Source organism: Plectrocnemia conspersa, unplaced genomic scaffold (genome assembly GCF_051122295.1).
Source record: "Plectrocnemia conspersa isolate PC_06_02 unplaced genomic scaffold, ASM5112229v1 ptg000004l, whole genome shotgun sequence".
In the NCBI taxonomy this organism is placed as follows: domain Eukaryota; kingdom Metazoa; phylum Arthropoda; class Insecta; order Trichoptera; family Polycentropodidae; genus Plectrocnemia; species Plectrocnemia conspersa.
The window spans coordinates 10,890,440-10,913,435 of record NW_028277168.1 but is presented as its reverse complement, the minus strand read 5'-3'; the positions used below and the strand labels follow the sequence as shown (position 1 = coordinate 10,913,435).

Here is a 22,996-nt window from a genome sequence, read left to right as displayed (position 1 = left end):
TATGAAGTCCAAAACTTGCACTGAAGAAAAAATACTTCCTTTTTGCACTGATATTATTTATATGAAGAATATAACCTTAATTGTGTAGGTTTGTTTTGGATCTATTATGGGGTGCGAAACTGCGGTCTTGTATGACATCAAGTGCAACCTTTTGACCGAATTTGCATATTAAATGTTTCTTAGGGGTGCTATTTAGATAATGAGTTATTTTGAGAGATATGTGCATTTAATTACATTTGTTCCATAAAAATGTGCATTAATGTAAGGTAAATTTTCGGATTTTTTCTTTGGAAAATGATTCGTTGCTGAGAGTTATTCATGAGGTGTTCATTTTTCTGACAAATGTTTGCTCGCACCTAATCTGTCCAACAGTAATGCACAAACAATTATTTTATATATTTCTCAATATAAATTTATATAATAAAATTAAGCGGTTAAGAAAAAACATTTGTTTTAAATCAGCGCTGTCCAACTTCACTTAGTCCGCGGGCCATTTTTCCTTTTGCAAACAGTTTAAAAGCCAACAAATATTTTGCTGTTGAGAGCTAAAAAAACAAATAAAAATGTCTGAGGTGAGCTTTTTTAAAATATCATTTTAAAAACATGAATTGGTTCGCGGGTCGCAAAAATAAGTTGTGCAGCCAGTTGGATAGCGCTGCTCTAAATCAAATATATTTCGTTCCACACGAGTAGAGCGACGATGTACAAACGCATGGGTTACTTCACACTTCTTTCACTTGATCTACATCTGGAACCTCTCCCACTGCCCATGCGGTGTGTCCTCAGTTATATAATTTAAATAAACGTTAAAAAGTACACGTAAATACTATTCGATCGTTTTATTACAAATTTAAGCGATATTTCTCAGATATGTCTCAAAAACTTAATTCTTCTAAATATTCTTTTACATATTTAGTTTCAAAAACTAATTAATTTATATAAAGGCTGCACTCTTAACTCTACTATTTGATAATTGAATATGTTTTTCAATCAATGAAATGTCAGTTTCTGGGTGAAATATCTCAAATTTTCTTTGCGGAAAATAGAAAGTGCACTAGGAAAATATTTCACTCCATGCGAACGTGCAAAACGCGTCTTGTTTTTTCGTACATTCAATTTTAACCGGTATTAAAAATTGGTCTCTAAATACCGAGTTAACTGCAGTCATCAAAAATCATATAGAAAGTGTTAAGATATTAATTTGATAAAAACCTAACCAGAACTTGGTTGATTTGACCGATATTTTAATAACACAAAGAATAATAAGAAAATTAGATTTTCACAGTAATCAGCGACAACCTCGCGCCCCTGTCGCTGAAACCCTAAAACTTGAAAAACTTAATTAAGAATTGGGAAATTGTAGGCTTAATAATGCCATGTGTAGGATTTAAAAAAATGTATTTTTGACCTTTTCTCTAAAATAAAATTTCAGATGAATATTTTTCAATTGGTAAATATCGCTGATAAATATGAGGATTTATGCGAATCATTGGAAGAATAAAATACAAAGACAAGTTCACTGACGTTGATGATAGCCAAGATAATAAACTGAAATTAGCTTTTAATTTTATCCAATTGATGTTACCAAGGTTCTTGGAGAACTACATTTGAAATTGATCTATAAGATACCATATAAAATGCGTATTTAGAGATAGTAAAATCTAGTTGAAATGGACAGATTCAATAAAATATTCATGCCTTTGGAAACATGCACAAAAATGCTTTCATGCTTTTTAGTCACTTACGTTCTTTTACATGAATTGAGTCAAGACACCCTTAAGGAGATTATCAATCTAGATTATATACGGTAGATATGGCGGTAACAATAATGCCATTAAAAATAAGTTAGCTTTAAAATTAAGAAAACAATTCAATTATATATTTTTGTTACGAATCGTAGGCAATGAAACTTTTTTGTGTACGGCCCCAGAATATTTTTACAAAATAATTTACATTTTGAAGTGCAGCTACAGACAACTATCGTTTAATCGTCTATGGACAAACTGCAGAAAACTTCCCAACGAAGTATAAGGTGTAGTAGGATCGGAACTCATCGCAACTACAGAACGAAGGTTGCGTCGACCATGGGACGTACACACCGACCCAATTACAACTATCCGATGACGAAACAATCGACCTGGGCATATCGATTAGCCATCCCCGCGACCCACCGGCGCCGCCCACCGCCTTCTTTCCGCGTAACTTCTAAAATTAGCCACCACTGAGAGAAGGGTGGCTTTCGACGCGAGGGAAAGCCCACGCGGAAAAGAAGAGGCAAAGTTGCCGCTGCCTCGAATTACGCGAAATATTTAATTTAACTGGCCGAGAAAAGAAGAGACGGGACCGCCCAGCGACGACGGTGGCAAGAAGAATAAAAACCGGTTGATAAACATTTTATTATTCCCAAAGAGTGTGCGTGTGCGTGGTATTATATGCAGAGAGAAAGAGAGACACCGTCTCGCAAGACGCAATCCCTACTACTAAAAACGTGTACCCCGGGTATGTACTGTAGTAGGTAGTTGATGGAATTCGGCAAGAGCATTCTTCTTGCAATCGGTTGCTACGTGTCTTCTGCTCGTTGATGTTGAACGATGTTCCGATGCAAAAGAAGGAGCACAACGAAAGCAAATTGAGAAATAATTGCCATCTGATTCAAAAATAATAAATGAGCAATGATGCATTTTATTTTTTATTACCGACTTCTAGCTAAAGCAAACATTAAGTGAATTTATAAATGTCTGGTACTATCTACTGCCCTTCGTCAATAAGACCAATAAGCTTGAATTGGTCATTATTACAACTGTTAATTAATATAATTATCCAATTTGGTAGTTTTTAATTAATATAATATAAAAGTTTAGTCATTTGTAATATTTTTTTAGCTACAAGATGCAATAATAATGTGCTAATTTAAAATTTGTTATTAACCTAACATCTATGGTTTTTGTTCATGATTGCTATTTAGGTTTTATACATATTGTAGGTTTTGAAATGGTTTTATTTTATTAATAAATCCACTGATTTTTATTTTTGCGGATTATATTTATAGGAATACTGTTATATACAATATATATCATATTTAACAGTTACATGCTTAATTTCTTCTACTGAACTATTCTTAAATCATCACTATTTCTATTTAGTAAATGTATATCTAAATTTCTTATTACAGTTGTCAAGCTAGACCAGGGGATGCGAAGAGAGAAGCTGCGGCTTCTGCGATCTTCGATGGTCTGAAGTTGCTCAAATTTAGTGACGTTAAAGTGTGAATGAAAGTAGTAGACAGAGAGAGTCTCCGAGGAAGTTTTTTCTTTCTTTTTTCAACAAAGGCTACGGAAGCCATTAACAAAATGTATGGAGAAATTCTAGAGTCAACAGATGTCAATCCTGGTTTCGAAAGTTTAAATTAGGTAATCGGAGCCTGAAAGACTTTTCTGGAAGTTGACGACGTTCGGATTTTGATGAAAATAAATTAAAATCTTTTGGTTGATTTCGATCCTCTTCAAACTATCGACAAATTAAGACAGAAACTTGAATCCTCCATGTTTTATTTAAAAAGGATCGGGAAAGTAAATAGAATGGATATTGATTCGTCTATCATATTTTTCGATCTATGGAGCACTCATTGAGAAACAAAAAATCCGAAATGTGAATGATGTTGAAAATCACTATATCCAATATTTTTTTAGCAAAAAAGGGGCATTAAAAATTTACAAAATAGATGAGACGTGGTGGTCAAAAATGATGAAAATTATATTTTGCGATTTTGAGTAATAGTTTTTTTTATAATAAATTAGAATGTTACTTTACAAAATAATAGTTTACTTTCTGAAAGATAAATGTATTTTGATTGTTTTTTACTATATGCTTATAAATAAATAGAGATAAATGGTCTTATAAAATCAAGCATATTTCACACTTTCTTATAAAAATAGTTTGACCTTCATGTATTGAAACATCAAAAATGGGATCGAGGTCTATAATGGAATAAGAACCCCAATCAAATTTGAATATTAATAAAGTAAAAATTATTTTAATACTATATTTTACAATAAATATCCGTTAGATATTATTAATATTGTATAAATGGTCGAAATAACAGGAATTTAAGGTTCAAATGCACTCCGCTTAGGAATGGGAAGGTTATGAGTTACAAGTACTTGAAATTCACATGTCTCAAGAAAAGTTATACTAAACAGATACATAAAAAGAACCAATCAGATGCCAAGCCAACGGCTATTATAACTTATTTGGTTACTTTCATGACGCCACTGGTTGTTATATCGATTGTTTTCTTCAATAATGCAAATTTTATTTTTATGCATATATAATACATACTCAAAAAGTTGAAATAAAAATCATTATAGATTAGTACATACTTAATAATTTTCTATTAAATTTATTATATGCATCATTGAGGTAATATCTAAAAAAAAATAATAAGTAAAGTAAGCAAATGTGATTCGTTAGAACCTCGACATATACTTTTTTTAGACAATTATTTTTAATAGCTAGTTTATATTTGGAGTTGACTGGATTAAAATTTAACGCAAATAAACCTATAACTATTTCTAGGGTAGTTCTTGTGAAATTTACATACATAGATAAGAAGGTGGTTTGGTTCTTCGGAAATACACAAATATAACCTTACTCTAAGCAAATTTTTTATTATTTCCTCCTTAATAAGGGATGTTGTATTTTTTCAGGGTTTTTCGAAAATTCAACATAATGCACATTATATACAAGGAGGATGCGAAAAAGTGCTAATATTTTGAACAGGGTCTTAAAGATTAACAATGCAAAAAACTTTATCATAATGTATTGATAATAATCTTTTTCAGAAATAAACTAGATAAAGATTATTAAATGTACTCCATTTTCAATACATATTATATATTTTATAATTTTAAAATTATAAATAACGTTGAATTTATACAAAAAATATAAATTCATTTTTATAAACACTACTTGATCCAGGATATACAATTTTGTAACACGCATCATCGTAAAACATTACTTATGCATGATAACTGATCAGTTTTAATGCAAATTTGATGGTATACAAATTTGTTTTACATTTGTGATTGAGCAGTTTGAACAAGTTAATTTATAAAGCAACAAACGATGTAGATTAACATCTTATTCCTACAATTCAATTTCCGTCATTAGTTGGTAGGAGAAAGCCGTGGATCTAATGAAATGATTATCAATCATGTAAAAAATTATACGAAACTTTCACACTGCACAGCCAAATAAATTTCGACATTTTCTATATTTACTTGAAAAATATTTAATTTTTATTAAATAAAATTAAAAAATTTTTTTGTTGCTCAGATATGTATATTATAAAACCCATCCCACTTTTACAACCAACTTAGTCATTACTTTGTCAAATTTGACATCTAATTCAAGACCATTTATAAAATACATTGAATTTTTTTTACCTTAGTTCTAGGTCGTCCTCTCGGTCTTTTAGCAACTGGCTTGACGCTGTTGACTTTGACTTTATCCGACGCGTTGCTACTGCTCACAGCCTTTTCTTTTTTCTTAGGCGTCGTTACTTTTTTACGCGTCACTACACCACTTTTAACTGTTTTGGCACTTTGATCGTCCTTAATACCGTTGTGAGATTCGTCCTTGAGATTTCCTTTAACGTCCGTGACATTCTCTTTGACCGCTGGCGTGCGCGGCCTGATGGGAACGTCACTATCACTACTGTCATTGTCCGGCTTCGAATAAACAGTCGCCGATAGCTTAGGACCTGAACGACCGCTCAGATTGGACAGACTTTTCCGCTTTAAAACCTTGTCGTTCTTGGCCTTCTTCTTCGATAGCTTGTCGTCACTGTCGCTAGACGAATCAGAGCTGTCCGAGCAATTGCTACACGAATCGGAGCTATCTGTGCTGGAGTCTGAGATTGACTTTCTTTTCGTTCTCGGTTTCGACTCCGGGTCTTTGCCTTTACCTTTAGGTGATAGCTTTTTCATTTCTTGTTGAGATTTCTCTATACTTCGTTCGTAATTTCCCTTTTTAGCAGCCGCTGTGGGCACGGGAGTCTTAGGCTTTGGGCTGAATTTCTTTGTAGATTTGGATACCCGGGGTATAGCGGCAATTTTGAGTCTGAGTCCGCTTTCCGAAGAAGTGACACTGAATTGCTGTTGGAGCTTAGACTTTTGAGGTGGTTTATGAGGATCTGGTACATTCTTCGGTTTGGATCCAACGTTTTGGTTAACGCTAGAATCCGATTCGCTCGACGACAAAAAGCTATCTGAATTCTGAAATATAAATAAGTATTTTAAACTTATGCAATGCTATTTTTAAGTTGATATAATAAAAATGAAACACTTACATCAGATTCTGAATCTGTATTAGAATCAGAATCGCTTGAGCTTTGAGCAGGTGGCTCGACACCCATTTCTGAAAAAATAGTAATTTAAAATTAATGTATGAACAAGACAAACATAAAAAATTATTTATTTGAGATATTTACTTGTATGTTTGTTATATTTTGTATTGCGTGTTAAAGCATGACTTCAAACACATTGCACCACGCAACAGATATCTGAAAAGATAAACATTACAAATTAGTATAAAAGTAATTACTTATTAGCTTTTCGTTGTCTTGAAAAAGCATAATATACAAGGCCGTTAAATTATACAGCATTAACTTTTATAGAAAATCTTTAAGCATAGCAAAGATCACCAGAACTAATTAGAATGTGCAATTCAAATGCAAAAAATCCTATTTGGCAATTGTAAAATATAATTTTTTTACCATATTCCATTCAATTTCACTTTGAGATCTATTATTTTCTACACAACATAAATACTAATTGCACAAAGATTTTCCACTAACTCTTATATCATATGAAATTTGTAATAAATTGAATACAGAAGTCATCGTCTGTCCCAAATCCGCAAGGACTAGTTTCATATGTTCAGTTCTAGTAGCGCCATCTCTTAATTGTGGCATGTGTTTTATAAGTCTAGGTTCTGACAGGGCACAAAAAGGCACTTCCGAAAATTTCTACAAAAAAATGTTTCGAAATTTTCTATGATCGTTTCCAGCGCCGTATTGATTCAGAAGGGGTATATTTTGAATAAATAAATATATAATAATATTATAGAATAGCAAACATCTTCTATTTGGTTTTTGATAAGTCATTGAGAAGATTTGGTTAGGGGCGCAAGGTGTGAATTTTCAATAATTTAATATTATAAAGTAAAACGTAAAGGTAATAAAGTAAAATATCTTATAAAATAAAAAATACTCAGGCAGAATTTTTATACCAATATAAAAGCAATCTCAACACTCAACGCCTGATCTTCTGTACTTCCACCATTCAATAATTTAACACATTGTGTGCATCGAAAAAACAAATATGATAAATATGGGATGTACAGTAGACCCCCCTATAACACGGTAAGTATATCACCACACGCGCCTGATTCGCAAAATATTGTATGAGTATTTTCTAGTCCCCCAACTACACGCACCCAAATAGCACGTTCCACCATGTTATTTACCATGTTATTGGGGGGGTCTACTGTAATACATTACAAACTAATAATTGTAATCATGTAATTTTTCATGATTAACTAACCCCATTCTGCCTAATTTTTAATTAAATAACCATCAAATCTACGCACATTAAAAAAAAAAGATTAGTGCAACATTCCGTGCACAATTTGCTAATTATGGAATGTAATCATAAACCACTAAAATTTTTCAACAAATTTTATGATGTCAAAATGTAAAACAAAGATTTGTAGGACATTTTCCCATACATCAAAAACATATTTTATTAAATATAGAACGAAAATGGCCAACTAATCCAATTCTAATTGACTTTCCATTAAATTATAAATATAATTATATTGTTTGTATTAATAAATAACACAAATACTCGTTCTCTATGCAACTTAATGCATCACATCTCAATAACATTTGATATTCTAATAAAAACTTGGTGCCACTTTAGCGTGCGGTCTACCTTTACATCTGCAGTATACAGTCATTTGTTTTAATCTTTAATTTTTCTGAATAAGTACCCATTGAGGTAACCAAAGATCTATTATAGAAGCGACTACGTACAACCTGCTTATTGATATAAAATGTATATGAAACTAAATTTAATATTTACGAAACGACCATTTGCTGTTCAAACCCAAACCTAACCTAATTGCATTAACCAAACCAAATTAGATTTAATAAAGGTTTAGAAACTATTAATTTTTTCATGGCTATAACTTAGCGGATGTTGGTTTACTCCAGCGTTTTGGGTTTGTTAGCGTAGACACGACCCTTAGCATAACCGTACAAAAAAAATCCAACGGCGTTAAATTGCATGATATTAGCTGCCAATTGACGTCATCCAAACGTGAAATAATGCGATCTGAGAACTTTTCACAGAAAACATCCAACATTGCACCCGATGTGTATCAAGTTGCACAGTCTTGCTGTAACCATGTGTCTTCCACGGCAATATCTTCGATTTCGTGTCAAAAATAATCAGTTATCATGTGCCTATAGCGCTTACCGTTGACTGTTACAGTCTGACTTTCATCGTATTAAAAAAAGTAGGGCCTAATGACGCTGCCTGTCACTTTTTGGGCATGTAATGGTCTCCCTGGTCTGATTTACAGTGCTGTCAACATAGGAAACTCGAATTGGATCAATGGATACTGAAGAAACAAATTTGCAAATTATGAAATGTAACATATAATAACCAAATATCATTCTCCTTGATTTTTTAATAAACACAAATTCTACAATGTTTTGCAGCAATAAATGCAACACAAATGTTCCAAAATATTTATCATTGCAAGTAATGTAACCCATCATAATCTAATATCATATAATTAGTATGTTTAAATACATTCAAGATGCCGGCATCAAGCGTAACAAAAATATTTGTATAGCATATTCCCATACATAAAAACGATTTGCCGATTATGGAACACCAATTATTTAACATATATTTGCTAATTTTATCGGTTACCTTTTTTCATCTGACTTGTAGCTGAGGGATTTTTGTCTTGAAGAATTTCTGGGATTTGTTAGTGAAAAACTGTTGGCAGGAGTTCAACTCTGGTATATTTACACCATTGAAAGTTTTGCAAAGCTTAAGAAGTAAAGGTAGATGCACTAAAACAGCCAGGTTTAAGTTTTTGCTCCATATTCCATAAGAAAATGCGGTATTGTAACGATGGGAAATAACAATTGATCAATTGTGAGCAGTACTTAGTGGAATCGATAGTTTGGTTTGGTGGTGGACGAATTTTTATCGCTCAATTGATGCAGCACCTAAGTATGTGTTGAAACAGTAGCGGTAGAAAGTGCCCGGACCATTTTCTGTGTGTCGCAGCATAACAGCATCGGTTCCATATACTGCGAAAATTTTCCAAAAACGCTAAGGATCACTGATCACAACGAACAAAACAGAATTTGAATATATGTTACAACCTTATACAATGTTGACAAGAAATTGTGTATATGTAAGAAACAATTTGCAACTTATAGAATGTTATACATAAACTTAATGATGGCATCAAATGAAAAATCCCAAATTTGTCAATTATGGAATGCAACACAAGTAAGACATTCCTTTACTGACATAAATTTGCATAACATTATACAATTTAGTACAATTGATTCCGTCGAATATTCTAAGAAATACCTGTGAAGCGATAGGTAAACAAATTGAACTACGCCAGCCATCGGATCCTAAGGAATTTGACACTGTCAACGTTTTTCCGGATTGTGCAATTCGAGAACCAGTTCCGTGGAGGAATTTGATATTATGAATAATTGTAATTTTGGCCATAGACGAGGGTTGGGGTGGGGGTAAGTGCGGAAGGGGCAGGGAGGTTAGAGGGGTTCCGGGGGCTGAGCGCCCACCGAATCGTCGGAGCTCACCCGCTGTCAGGAGTCGGTAGCCCCGAACGCGTCTCGGTCGCTGAGGGCTCCGACGGGGGCACCGAGGGCGCGGGCTGGCGCAGGCCTCGCCCCATGTCACGGCGGCAGCCCGCCAGACTCCATGTTTACAAAAACCACCGAAACATATCGCCGACGCGCCGACTCTAGCCGTCTCGCTCGCGCGCTCCCAGCTTCGCCGCGCGAGCGAAAGAGACGGAGTATTGTGACTCGGTGCGAAGCGCGGGGCCGCGGCGCGACACAAAATGGCGCACGGCAGATGTTCTCTAATAATTGTTATGTAAAGCGACGATCAACAACCTGCGGATGTCCGCCAAATTGCGCGCCTTTTACGCGACGACGGCTACTTCCGAATTCGTACGATTCACTTGTTGTCATTATTTTCAAATAGTTTCATTTCTTTTCCGCAATCCTCTGGCAAAATATATTTTCCCCCTCTCTATTTACTAACACACTTTTAATATAATTTTTAATTTACATCGCGCTGCTGAAATCAGAATTGGTAATTATTAAAATGATAATTCCGATTGATAATCGCATATTAGCTTTTTTTAGCTTTTCCTAATCTCTTTAAAAATAATCAAGCAAATATAACAATTTTCTAGTAAATATGGCAATTTAGCTGATAGAGAATGTCACATATTAAAAAATAAAATATAAATCCAAAATAACGACAAACGCAGGTCCATACATTTTATAATTTTTTTATATCGCTTAGCACGGTTCTGGATTGTCCAGTATTTTATACTATTTATGGCGTTGTAATCATCGCCTGTGGGCTTAAATGACACCTGGTGACATATAGTGTTTAAACAGCAAACAGAGCTAAATGTGGCCTATAGTATCGCGTATGTATTTAAGAACTATTACAAAAACACCCTTCATAAAATTTTTAAAAAGCTATACTAATTATTTTAATAATTTAAGGACAATTTAAATTAGCAATATATAAAATATTTGTTTGTGCATTACTGTTGGATAGATTAGGTGCGAGCAAGCATTGGTCAGAACAGTAAATACCTTATGAATAACTTTTCTTGAGAAAAAATCGGAAGATTTACCTCACATAAATTCACAAACACTTCGTTTTCTGGAACACAGTATTTATTTAAATGCACATATTGTTTACAATAATTCCCTGTTAAATCGCACCCATAATTTAATATTATATATTTTTTTTTTTAATTATTATTTTGTCGTGCAGCGCATATTATTGTGGCAGCGTGAGAGCGTAAATATAAATTTAAGTACTGCCACTATAAAGAAAAGAGAATTTAACGCTTCGTAATCACAGGACTGGCGATTCGAGTCGCACTGCCATGTATCACGGACACTTTTGTAGAAACAGATAAAAAATAAAAAAACGAATTTTCGCCATGTCTCATACTATTATTTTAGAGTATTTTACTTTACACCTCTAACCCGTTAACTCTGACGAGTCATATAAAAGAGTGACCAGACTATTGCACAAAAAGTAATTTAAATAAAATAATTTCTACTCTTCTAGTGCTTGTCTTTACATTTTATTGTTATTTATAGTTGTGTATGTAAGTTAATTCATTTAAATTTAACTATTCTTTATTGTAAATTTGTATTTCAAAAGTCCAATAGTTTTATTGTGTGATTTATATAAAAATACTAAGATTTAAATATCATTTCGTATATATAATAAAGATTATTTAAATATATATATATAACATTATAATTCGGTCACATATAACATATTGTGTAACTTTACTTTTTTAATTTTACGCTTGATAAATATAAAATAAACAATTATATATAAAATTTAAATTTTTGTGGTACTTCATAATATATCTCAATTGCACACATAGTATTCCCTTTTTATTTTCCTTTTAAATTATTCATAGAAAAATCGAAAAATATTTGGTCCTCTAAATAAATAACATCCGAAGAAAATACCTATTAATATTAGTCAAATCCTTCGAAAATAGTTTACCAGTCTTATTACACCTTATACTTAATTTGTGAACTACAAAAATCTGAATGGCGTTTTTTAGTAAGCAATGTCTTTTTAAAATATATGAAGTGTAGAACTAGTTAAAAATTAACTTAAAATTTATTAGATAGTTCTTAGGCATTTGTAAATATTATGGACAAACTATTATTAACACTCGAATAAAAAGGTTTTGCAGGTGGCTGTCCTAAAAGTTTTGGTAAATTTTTGATATACATTTGACACAATGCAACTGAAATACATAGTTACTTTTATTGTATAAACATTTTAAAATGTATTTCGAATTCGAATTTTTATTATATTTTTCTTTCTGCTATAACATAAAAAAATGATACTGTGCGGAATTCAGTCGTATTATTTAGGATTTTTCAAATAATACTGTTTAATAATATTTACGTAATTTTTACAAAAGTATTGATTTTTCATTTTATATACTTAGTCTATTAATTTAAAAGGTCTAAAATGGGGCAATGCTAACTGAAATATAGCTTAGGTTCAATGAGTCTACAGAAATATGTTTAGGAAAGTGTAGCCTCAATCCAAAATGTGTGTGGTATTTCATACAAAAAAATATGAAATATCCTCAAACTATAGTAATAAAATGACTCATAATAAAAATACTATTTAATTTATCTTAAAATTCAATTAAGGAAACTTTGGTTGTATATAAAAAAAAATATTATTAAATTCTTGCATTGCACTTGAAAAATAATATAATTTGTTGTATATGTTGAGTGTTATTTGCAAGGTTTAGGCCAAATATTAAAACTGTCATACGGATGACAGCTCCTCCACGTCTGCCATCGACCAAGTAAAATATAAACAATTTAAATGGATATCACGATCTTATTCAAGGCTTGCGTTAAAACCGTGAGAACCCGAAATAAAGCGTTCGGCGTCCAAAATGACGCCGATAAGAACAGGATTCTTAAAAACAAACCCAAAAGTCCATTTTTATTGAAAGCTAAGGACATTGCATCGCAGATAACAAAACTTAAGGACTTTTTATTGGAGAATCGAAATGCTTACCTCCACTTTTCTAATTTTATGAATACCCAAAACGATATGAGTGATCTTGAACGGGACCAAATTGACAGCGGTTCGCAGAGGATTATAAATTCTTGCTCTCACATCATCCAGGATCTAAAGAAGGAGTGTAGAAAACTTTCTGGAACGACTCAGGTGCTGGAGTTTAGAGAGGCTGTTATAAGAATGTTAGAAACTTATTTAAAAGCTGTGTGTGCGATTCAGACGGAGCAGAAAGCCATCAGAGTCAAACGTGCGTTGGATGTTAGAAAATTAACTAAGCTTGAGGTGGATATTAAAGAGAAGAAGCCGCTGGATAGGAAGAATAGTAATGAAATAATAGACGAGTTGTTCGATAACATTTATCGAACTAAAGAGAACGGAGTAGATAGGGAAGTCTCATCGACGAGAGAGAAGTCTTCATTAGATGTAGCGGCCGAATTGGATTCCCACGTTCCTTACGAAGACGATCAATTATCGGCGGAAGAGTTGCAGATATTTGAGTCAGAAAACGTACAGCTTTTTAACGAATTGAATAGTTTGTCTGAGGAAGTGAAGCAAATTGAAAGTAAAGTTTTACATATTGCAGAATTACAAGAAGTCTTTACCGAAAAGGTGGTTTAAACTGTTACTTGCTAGCTTTAATTCAAGTTTAATAATGCTTTTAATTAAATTGCAGGTATTACAACAAGATCAAGACGTTGATAGAATCGTTGGAACTGTTATTGGAGTGAACGAAAATGTTAGAGATGCTAACGAACAGATTAGACAAGCTATACAACGAAACGCAGGCCTTAGAGTCTGGGTGTTGTTCTTTTTACTTGTTATGTCATTCTCTTTATTGTTTTTGGATTGGTATAATGATTAATTTATATAAATAAATTTTCCAAGTATTTATTATACATTTTTTTATTTTAAATAAATAGATGGAATAACTCAATAAATAACTTTATTATAAAAATATATTTACCGCTGTAAATACAAATACATAAAAATATAAAATAAAACATATAAGACGTTATTTCTGACAAAATATTGGTTTTAATTGATTAAAATAAACATATAATAAATCAATTCCATTGGTTTGGCCAAAAGTTGCTAACTTAATTTTAAATATATTTTTTCAACATATTGCAATTATAACAGCTGATATTGTGAGCGCTGAGTCAATGTGGAGTAAAAAAATATAAATAGAAAATTGTAAAATATGAGCACATAAAAAATTGAGGTATATAGTTGAATTATTTTAAAACATTAATACAAATTATATCGGGAAGATAGTTAAATTGTTAATTAATACAAATAAATGCAAAACTGTATCAATACACACGTGGTATAATTTTTTATATTAAATTTATAAATATATAAAGAACAATCGTTAAATTCACATATACATACATATATCATTTATGTATAATTATTTTCTAACCAGTCATATTTGTCAATAAAAAAATCCCACTCATATTTTCAAGTGATCAATAAAACATAACAAGTCACGTACACTTAAAAGTATCAAAAATACATTTAACATCAAGTCACAATTGGCATCTATTATTCGCTGTACGCAAAGTTATACTTTTCACTTGCGTTAAATTTACAAATTTTACCATCAATTAAACATTGAATGATCCAATGGGTTGAAACTAGGGGTATGTTACAGTACGTCGCTTTGTTCTGCACCTCGTGTGGACAATCTAAGTCGGTGACTATGGCGAGTCCGTCCGTCATCTCACAGTCCTCTTTGATTGTCCTGGTTTCGCTGCCGGCCATTGTACACACTCTTCTCCAAAATTTTAGAAAGTCATTATCATCGCTGCAGAACAGTATCAGACGGTCTTTAAACGGCTGTGTAGTGTTTCTATCAAAAGAGGATGTCTGTGAAAGAGAAAGATTCATGATATATTTGTAATGATTTAATTCTGACTCAGCATGTTTCTATAGCTGATACAACTCAATATGTCTCCTCTCATTCATCATAAAAATATTATTTTTATGGCATTACCATGTAAATTAACCACTTTTTAATCTACAAGGACTCAGATATTATTAACCTTAGCAACTGGATCATTTAATGATTTAATATTTTATTTTGCTCTTCACGGGTTATCTCTTCTCAAGGCGGTGGATATATTAATCCTTTCTGATATATGGTGAATACCTTGTGACTTGTTCCGTTAAGAACCCCACGATGTCCCATTTTAACGAAAAAACTAATTTTTTCTTAAACGGTTAAAACGCTTTATCACTAGTCGAACCAGCCTTTTTATGATTAATAGTATGAGTTAATCCCTCAAATTGTAAATACAGGAGTGGTTCAATTAATGAACCCGACAAAATCGCACGTAGTTTAGAAGATTCAAATTTTATAATTAGTTTCTAGTTCATATCCTTCTCGACAGATGGTGTTCCATAAATTAGCTTAAAGATGCACATCTTACTTTTATTAGTTTTCCATGATTGGCTAGCTAAAGACTTGATAAACCGTGAGTCTTATGAGTTGAATGCCAGTCAACCTAATTAAATCTTAGAGAAATGATGCCAACCACAATAGTATAAATTGTAAAAAAGGTGAAAGTGAACCTTTTTTTCTAGTTTTATGATTTTTACAACCAAACAAGTTGTTTTTTTTTACTTTTTTTAATTTTTAATTATTTTTTTTTGCCCTAAAAATAAATAAATAAAAGTGAGAACCAATTATTAGATACCCAGGTAAATGGCTTTGGCCAGGAACTGGAAAAAAATAAATATTAGACACTGTATAAACACCTTGATAATGAATATGTATTTATGCTGACCATCTGTCAATATGAAACGAACCTTGAGGTTAAAATACAGATCATGTAATATAAATACTGGCTATTCTTAATCAATACTGAGCAATGAACATTAATAAATACTAACTGAAAAAAATGATTTCGACCATCTGTCAAAATAATTATTACTATTTGATATAAATTCTAACCATTCTATATTTATTCTGCCCGCTTATATTCAGACCTGAATAATATGAGCCTTTTAAAATTGTTTACGGTAATACAAAAATATATACCTATAATTAAAAACTTAATGCAGGCATTTGTTTTTCAGTGTCGTTTAATACTTTTATTCTTAAACAACGATATATTGTTGTTCTTTATAATATAAAATAAGTGCTAATAAAAATCTCGAAAAGGTAAATTAATTTGTGAGCTTGTTACTCTGTTAGTATAATAATTGCATGAAACAGTTTTTTAATACATTAATTTATAATATTGTATAGCAAGAACGGATGAATATGTGAAAAAGTAGACTTTTAAAAACACCATATCAGCAAAGTGTTAAATTAACACATGTGCGCGCCTCGAGTATCTTAGTCGGCTATTTTATTGAGGTCATATTCTCACAGACTTGACGCAAGTAATGCACAATTCGCAGCCTGCAATTTTATATTCTGCGATCTGCAAACATTTCAAAAATGTTTTATCAACATATAAAACGTTGAACTTGAATTTTTTTCTATTTCAAAAATCTAAAACGGGTTGAGAGTTGTGTATCCCTGCTTTCAGCACCAAAATTAACTTTTGAAGTGACAAATTTCTAATCATTTATGGTCATAATTTAATCGTAAAATCGTTGTTCCTAATTTTTTTTATATAGAATAAATAGTGTGTGTTCTGTGTAGATGTTATTCCCTTTAATGCCTTGTGAGCTATATATTGTTATAATTTTTTTTGAGGTGGTCAATGATTCGACTTGGTCGTAATTAAATTAGGTATAATAAATATTAGGTCTGTTCTGTATAGATCTTTTTGTAAAATTGGACTTTCTAAATTTAGGTAAGATACTGATTGACAACTTCTCAAAATTTTGTGTTTAAATATACACTGGATAATAAGTTATGATTTTTTGTAAATGGAACATTCTTTTTAAAATCAAATTTGCCCTGTCCTCACGCGAATACGAGTGTCTAAAGCTTAATCAACACCCTGGAGTTAAAAATACCACTTACATCTCTACAATGGAAAGGATAAAAAAAAAGCATTAACCTGCATATTATTTATTGTGGTTTTCAAAAGGTATCTAAAACTACTGTCAGAACAATTCTTAAATTCTGGCCCATGCTGATAATAACTTCTACCAATATTCTTAAATGAACGAAAACCGGTAGCATGTCACGCGAAGAGTAATCTGAGCTCGCTTATCATGTGAAAATTGTCTAAAACGTATTTTTTATTTGAATTTTAAACTTTTGGTGTTCGTCGTTTCTACGACAGGCGAAAAGGAACGCAAACCATGTGAGGATATAAACGCTCTGCCCTCTCATAGAGCACTATCATCATAAATAAAATGGGCAGTTAGCTGTGCGCGAAATGCGTGATTATGATGAGCACATGGCAGGTCACAATTGTTGTGAGATTACTAACTAGCTCAGTTGTACATCTTCAAGATGTCAAGTTGAGAAAAACATATTTACCTTCCAATTGATGAATCGCTGTCTTTCTATCGACCATCCAGCGGGTAACACGTCTTCTTCCATGTCGACGAGTTTATTGGCGAGGCAACTCCGCACGACCCAGCAATGTGAAAGAGCTTTGATGTCAGCAGCAAGGCATTGTATATACTTAGCTGTAAAACACGGTCTGGGCGCTATCAATTTGCATACGCTGTATTTGTCTTTTGGAATTTGCTCAAAACAACCATAAACTATTCCGCCGCCAGTCTCCAATTGCTCCCTAAGCCTCTCTCTATTGAAAGGCGTTGTTGAGAAAGAGTAATCTTCTTTTTCGGTGTTCGAAGACTCAGTCTCACTGTAGTTCGTATCCGAGTGATTCTGTAAATTCATATAATTTATAAAGGAATAATAAGTGATCAATCTAGTGAAAACTTTACTTACATGGGTTACCGAACGAGGTGGATCGGTGAACGTTATAATGAAGTGGAAATCCTTAAAGAGATCACTTCCTTGAGGCGGAATCGGTCCCATTAAATTGTTTGTTTGCGAGTCGCTCTCAAATTTAGTGATTTTGGAGCTACTACCAACATTTTGCTTCGAAACACCCTTTATCAACATAGGTCCAGCAACTATAAAAGAAAATAGATAAACTAATTAATGACAAAATAAATTATGCTTATATTATCATTTTAAATATGTCGTTAATTGTTTACAAATATAGAATGAGTTAAAAGTCTAAGAAATACAATCACTAAGAGCACCATACCTTTAACACCGTCGATTTTCTTCGGAGTCTTTTGTATTTCAGGCTGAACTCCAATCACTTCTTCAATCGCCAGAGAACTAGGTGTTCTACTGGCTTCTCCACCCTCGCTACTTTCACTCTCGTGTCTCTGCTTTGGTTGGTTCGCTTTTCTAGTACGTCTCTTCTGTGACATACCTATTAAAAATTCGATGGTGTCAGAATTTCGATAAATTCAATCAATTGTACTTCATATAAAGACCAAATTGTACCTGAAGTGGACGCTTTTGGACTGGCCGGTGAAGATAAGTCTTTCCTGTTTTTTAAACGACAGCTTCTAGGTCCGTGTATGATATTGTCGAGGTCTACTTCTGTATTCGCTTTCCTACTGCGAGGAGTGCTCGGACCGTATTGTGGCAAGCAACACTCCCTTATCGATTTTGCTTGATCTTCGGTTACATATATTTTTGAAGCGTTCACTGTCACTGTAAGATCTCTGAAATAATGTAAATTAGTTAAATTTTTTTAATCGTTTGCTACACAGATTAGTTAAAAAAAATGAGTACCTATCAGTTGTACATTTATACAAAACAGTGCCATCATCTTCTTCAACCAATTCCAAAACTAGGCTAGGTTCGTAAGTTTCAAATTTATCTACAATTGCATGAATGGATTGTCCTAAAATTGGCAACTCCCTCGTATTTCCAAATATGATAAAATCTTCTGAGATCTTTTTCTCGTTATCGTCGAAAAACTCAATTATATAATTGCTGACATCTACCGCTTCTTTTACTTTGCCGTAATAGTACTTTTTATCAGACCATTTAGCGAGAACAAGTGTTCCGGGACAGTACTGCGCAAACTCTGGTTTGGGTGCTTGCATGCTGTCGCTCTTCTTAGCGCTCTTCGTTGGCGATTTCATAAGATTATTATTCTCGATTTCGTTAAATTTAGGATTCCGCAATGGAGTACACGGCCTTTTACACTTATCTGGATCAGTTCCAACCATCTCCGGGGAGTGTATTTCTCCGTCTATGTTGATCTCTTCGGAAGTCGTCGGAAGAATTTTTCTAGACTTAGTAAACGTGCGCTTTTTTGTTTGCAGTTTCTTCTTTGAGCTTTTAGGAGTCACCGGCGGAACGGGTATAACTTCATGAGAATTTCCGTTGGTCACTGTTTTTTTATCACACTCGTAAGAGTTGTTAGTAGACATTTTTAATGAGTCATCCGGACTGTAGACGGCAATTAAGTGATTGATTACATCGTCTACTTTTTGTTTGAGCGTATGCAATCCTTTGATTGTAACACAGTTGCGACTAGGTTTTTGCGGAATCGCAAAAGTTCCGTCGTGAGTTCTAATCGACGAAGACGAGCTGCTGGACGACATGAATGACGTTCGAGGTTGCAATTGTAATAGACCACCACTTGTAACGCTCGAAGGAGAGTTAGATTTTGATATGTCACCATAATAGTGATCAGTATTAATATTTTTAGTGATCTTTTGATACTCTTTGCTGATATTCAACCCTAATTCATTGTCCGTTTTGACGATTAATAGAGATAAAAAATCGTTTTTATCATCGCAATGTATTTGAACATCAAATATTGGCATCAATGATTGATTGCTAATGTTCGGAGTGTATGAACCATCTGACTGTCCGTTGCTTATAGGCGATATAGACGTATTACTCGTAGTTCCTATCGAGTCAGATTTAGAAATTTTAGATAACATAACTGGCTTGTTATATTCTCTAAAAGGCGGAGTGCCATCACTGTCGTTACTCATTTTAGCCTTAAACTGCTGACTAAATACTGTCATTTCTGGAGTTGATGATGAATAACCATTAGACAAGTATGGTTTAGCTTTAAGCGCGATATTAGTATCTATGTTATTATTTAAAGGCGAGTCTAGATTAATCGACACAGTGCTATTGTTATCATCGGTAGATATGTTTGTGAACTTATTTTTTTCCGGGTCTTGATCAGATTTATCTAAACTGACTTGCACACATTCAGTCGACTGAGACGGGCAATATTCCAATACAATGTTTTGGGAATCGTTTGTGGCATTTTGAGGGTTTGATTCATTAAGAGAAATGTTATCTAATATTTTTTCTTCTTTTTCAGTTGTACAAATTTGTTCAACTCTATTTTTATTGTCAGTTATTGTCTTATTTTCTAATCTATCCGACGGATTGTTATCCGAATCGGAAGTCGAAACACTGACATTTAGACGTTTCACAGGTAATGTAGCTTGACTATCGCAAGATAAACTATTTTGTCTTTTAGAATTTAATCTTGGACTATTTCTAAACGGCATCTTTACAGGTGTCAATTCACATTTGAATATCTCAGGCGTCAAATTACAGTCAATCTTTAATAATTTGCATTTCTCTGGTATCGGAGAAGGCTCATGAGTGACACCGTTCGATTCTTTTGCAGTCAATTCATCAATTTTATCTGAAAATTGATATTATATAATTTAAGAGTTATTATAAATTATGAATATGTGTAAACTGATTGACTGTAAATTAATTTAAAAATTGTCTCATTGAAAATGTCATAACCTGTAAGTGAATTGATTGAAGATTTTCCATTCGTAGAATCTGTGTCACTCGGTAATGTAATAATACTCGGAGGATTCGAGATAATTTGAACCTATAAAAAATAAAATAAATATACAATAATTTGTTTCATAACGGAAGACAAATATTACAATAAAAATTAATGCATATTTACCTCGTCTGATTCGGATGGTATTTTTGCTGTTTCCATGTCATAATCCTCTGAAAATAGAGGTTCACTGCAATTATTTTCGGTCCCATCGAATTGACTTTTTAATGGACTGGTCATCTCACAATAGGTATCTTGGCTGTCTTTCCCTGAAAACATACATATTTATTAGAAAAATAGTATCACAGCAAACAATTATTCTTCTTTAACCCTTTGAGTGATGAGTTAATTTTACGTATTCCATAATTATATCTGTTGTTATTTATTTATTATTATTTGCTACTTTTTTGTATTAGTATGTTTTAATAATTTATTTTAACACTTTTCTATTATTCAATTCGGCTTTTGTGATTTTTTTTATTATTTCGTACACTTTAATTTATTGGTATTATTTTCTATAGAAAGCATTTACATTTATTTAAATTAAAAATAATATTACAGTAGACCCTCCAATAACACGGTAAATTGGGGACATGTAGTTAGGGGACTAGAAAATACTCGAACAATCTTTTGCAATACGTACGTACAAATCAGGCGTGTGTAAAGTAACGGGCACACAAATAGCACGCCCTCAATAAATAATTATAATGATTTTTATTTATTATTTCTTCAGTTATATATGTAAATATATAACTATCAGTGGTACCTCAAAACAGCGAAAGACCGATCACCGTACATGTATTACTTAAATGGTTAAAAGGCTGTTCCTTTGTAATAGGTAGTATTTTTTGAGAAATCAACCTAAAAACACATCACTAGGAATAGAAGTCTATCTGGAATGCTCTCTCTAATGGGAGTTAATGATTATGGGTGTGTTTCAGAAGATCAAGAACATCAGGACTTACACGAGCGAAGGAATAGAACTTTCAAGAGATCAACAAAGACTATTGACTTACAAGAACTGCATTTTGAACTCTACTGCGTGATACCGTATGTATATTTATATTTCTAAATATAAACTGTTACCCGTTTTTTCGGTGTCTATCTGGCCGCAAAGTCACACTTTTCTATATTATAAAATTAGCCCACTCCCAGGTGTACACTAATAAATTAACAAATGTGTGTAAGTTGACTCACTATGCACTAAAGAGGTTTTAAGAAAGAAATAGAGTATGGCATGGATCTTTAGCTCTGGTTAAATTGTAGGTTGAGTTTATGACTTATGTTTGTTATATTTTTTTATGTGTGAACATTAAAAATATAATGTATGCATGTATATAGTACCGTTTTGACTGATAGTCGTAGAAATTGCATTGAATTTTTCATGAGACCCGCTGCTATAGATAGTATTTGTATAGAAATCTATGAATGTGGCTATAAACCAGTTTTTTACTTTTCGCAGTGAAATGAAATGATTCTATATAAACGGTTAGAAACATAAATCATGTACGAAGTCCTCGAATAAGGTATAAATATAGATTTATAATCATCCGGCTGTTTGACAATATCGACATATACGACTTGACATATCCGTCCGCCATGTTGGCATCCCTGCGCGCGCCGGCGAACGTCAAACAATCGGCGACGGCACAATGGAGCGTTTCTAGGTTAGGTTTTTGTTTTGAAACAAACAAACTATACAATATGACGATAAGATTGCATACGATACCTCCGGAGCAGACGATTTCCCGTTCAGGGTCGGACGCGTCCATCTTCTCGCATGCACTCGAGTCTCGGTTTATGTGGCGCAAAACGACGATCGTCAGTAGGAGAAAGATCTATGGCACTCTGAAGTCATGCTGGGGTGAAAGTGAGTGCAGATTTTAACAGCCGCGAGACGCAGAGGTGATAAATAACGCGCAAGCGAAAAGAAAGGCGGAACGACTTCGCCCGCGACGGCAGCCTCCCGCGCCGACGAAATCGCCGTACGGCCGCGCTCATTTCCAGCCAGCTCGGTGTTGCTCACCGTCATCATTTTAAAATAATATATACACAATCCCTTCATTGTTTTAATATATTTTTTAAATATTTATATATATAACCATTTACACTCGTAAGCTAAGGCGTACATTGAGCTGGGTGGCGCAGTCGACCAGAGCAGGCCAGGCAGGGATGCGCGATAAAAAAAATCTGTGTGACATAGTTGCCCACGCACATTGGATAGCGGTTCATTGCGGCAGTGTGACAGTTATTTTTTTTTAATTTTGA

General features: G+C 33.1%; 3 protein-coding genes and 1 long non-coding RNA gene across 6 annotated transcripts in view; 1 reads left to right on the top strand and 3 right to left on the bottom strand.

Annotated features, from left to right (window-relative positions):
- LOC148235868 (uncharacterized) overlaps window positions 1-10,085 on the bottom strand; it is an 85,597-nt gene extending 75,512 nt beyond the window's left edge. For both annotated transcript variants that reach the window (XM_088184854.1, XM_088184855.1), the window contains exons 1-4: window positions 9,920-10,085; window positions 6,491-6,562; window positions 6,350-6,417; window positions 5,445-6,275 (exon numbers count right to left, since the gene is read on the bottom strand). In XM_088184854.1, the coding sequence (XP_088040980.1) occupies window positions 5,445-6,275; window positions 6,350-6,415 (897 nt within the window). In that variant the 5' untranslated portion in view covers window positions 6,416-6,417; window positions 6,491-6,562; window positions 9,920-10,085. The remainder of the gene's footprint in view (window positions 1-5,444; window positions 6,276-6,349; window positions 6,418-6,490; window positions 6,563-9,919) is intronic.
- On the bottom strand, window positions 331-4,875 carry LOC148235869 (uncharacterized). The gene is made up of 2 exons (XR_015809404.1): window positions 738-4,875; window positions 331-401 (listed from the first exon to the last, which is right to left on the bottom strand). It is a non-coding gene; the product is annotated as an uncharacterized LOC148235869 (long non-coding RNA).
- A 2,554-nt stretch (window positions 10,086-12,639) lies between the features above and the next one.
- Syx18 (syntaxin 18) lies at window positions 12,640-13,841 on the top strand. Its single transcript, XM_088184003.1, has 2 exons — window positions 12,640-13,556; window positions 13,621-13,841. Exons 1-2 carry the CDS (start codon window positions 12,747-12,749, stop codon window positions 13,807-13,809), a joined length of 999 nt encoding a protein of 332 aa, XP_088040129.1. The 5' UTR covers window positions 12,640-12,746; the 3' UTR covers window positions 13,810-13,841.
- A 32-nt stretch (window positions 13,842-13,873) lies between these two features.
- On the bottom strand, window positions 13,874-22,717 carry LOC148235866 (uncharacterized). 2 transcript variants are annotated; one of them, XM_088184001.1, is made up of 9 exons: window positions 22,458-22,717; window positions 20,855-20,997; window positions 20,683-20,773; window positions 18,682-20,575; window positions 18,388-18,611; window positions 18,140-18,313; window positions 17,815-18,002; window positions 17,395-17,751; window positions 13,874-14,816 (listed from the first exon to the last, which is right to left on the bottom strand). In XM_088184001.1, exons 1-9 carry the CDS (start codon window positions 22,498-22,500, stop codon window positions 14,493-14,495), a joined length of 3,438 nt encoding a protein of 1,145 aa, XP_088040127.1. In that variant the 5' UTR covers window positions 22,501-22,717; the 3' UTR covers window positions 13,874-14,492. The 2 variants fall into 2 exon arrangements, with proteins under 2 accessions (XP_088040127.1, XP_088040126.1); XM_088184000.1 differs by having other exon boundaries at window positions 17,395-18,002.
- Window positions 22,718-22,996: the final 279 nt, after the last annotated feature.

Bases quoted from the DNA above. Each gene is read 5' to 3' on its own strand.
- LOC148235866 (XM_088184000.1), bottom strand. From the start codon at position 22,500: ATGGACGCGTCCGACCCTGAACGGGAAATCGTCTGCTCCGGAG. The intron at 20,576-20,682 runs GTTATGACATTT...ATCAATTTTCAG, and splicing joins TTCAATCAATTCACTTACAG to ATAAAATTGATGAATTGACT. The intron at 14,817-17,394 runs GTAAATATGTTT...TCTCTTTCACAG, and splicing joins AGCGATTCATCAATTGGAAG to ACATCCTCTTTTGATAGAAA.
- Syx18 (XM_088184003.1), top strand. From the start codon at position 12,747: ATGGATATCACGATCTTATTCAAGGCTTGCGTTAAAACCGTGAGAACC. The intron at 13,557-13,620 runs GTGGTTTAAACT...ATTAAATTGCAG, and splicing joins AAGAAGTCTTTACCGAAAAG to GTATTACAACAAGATCAAGA.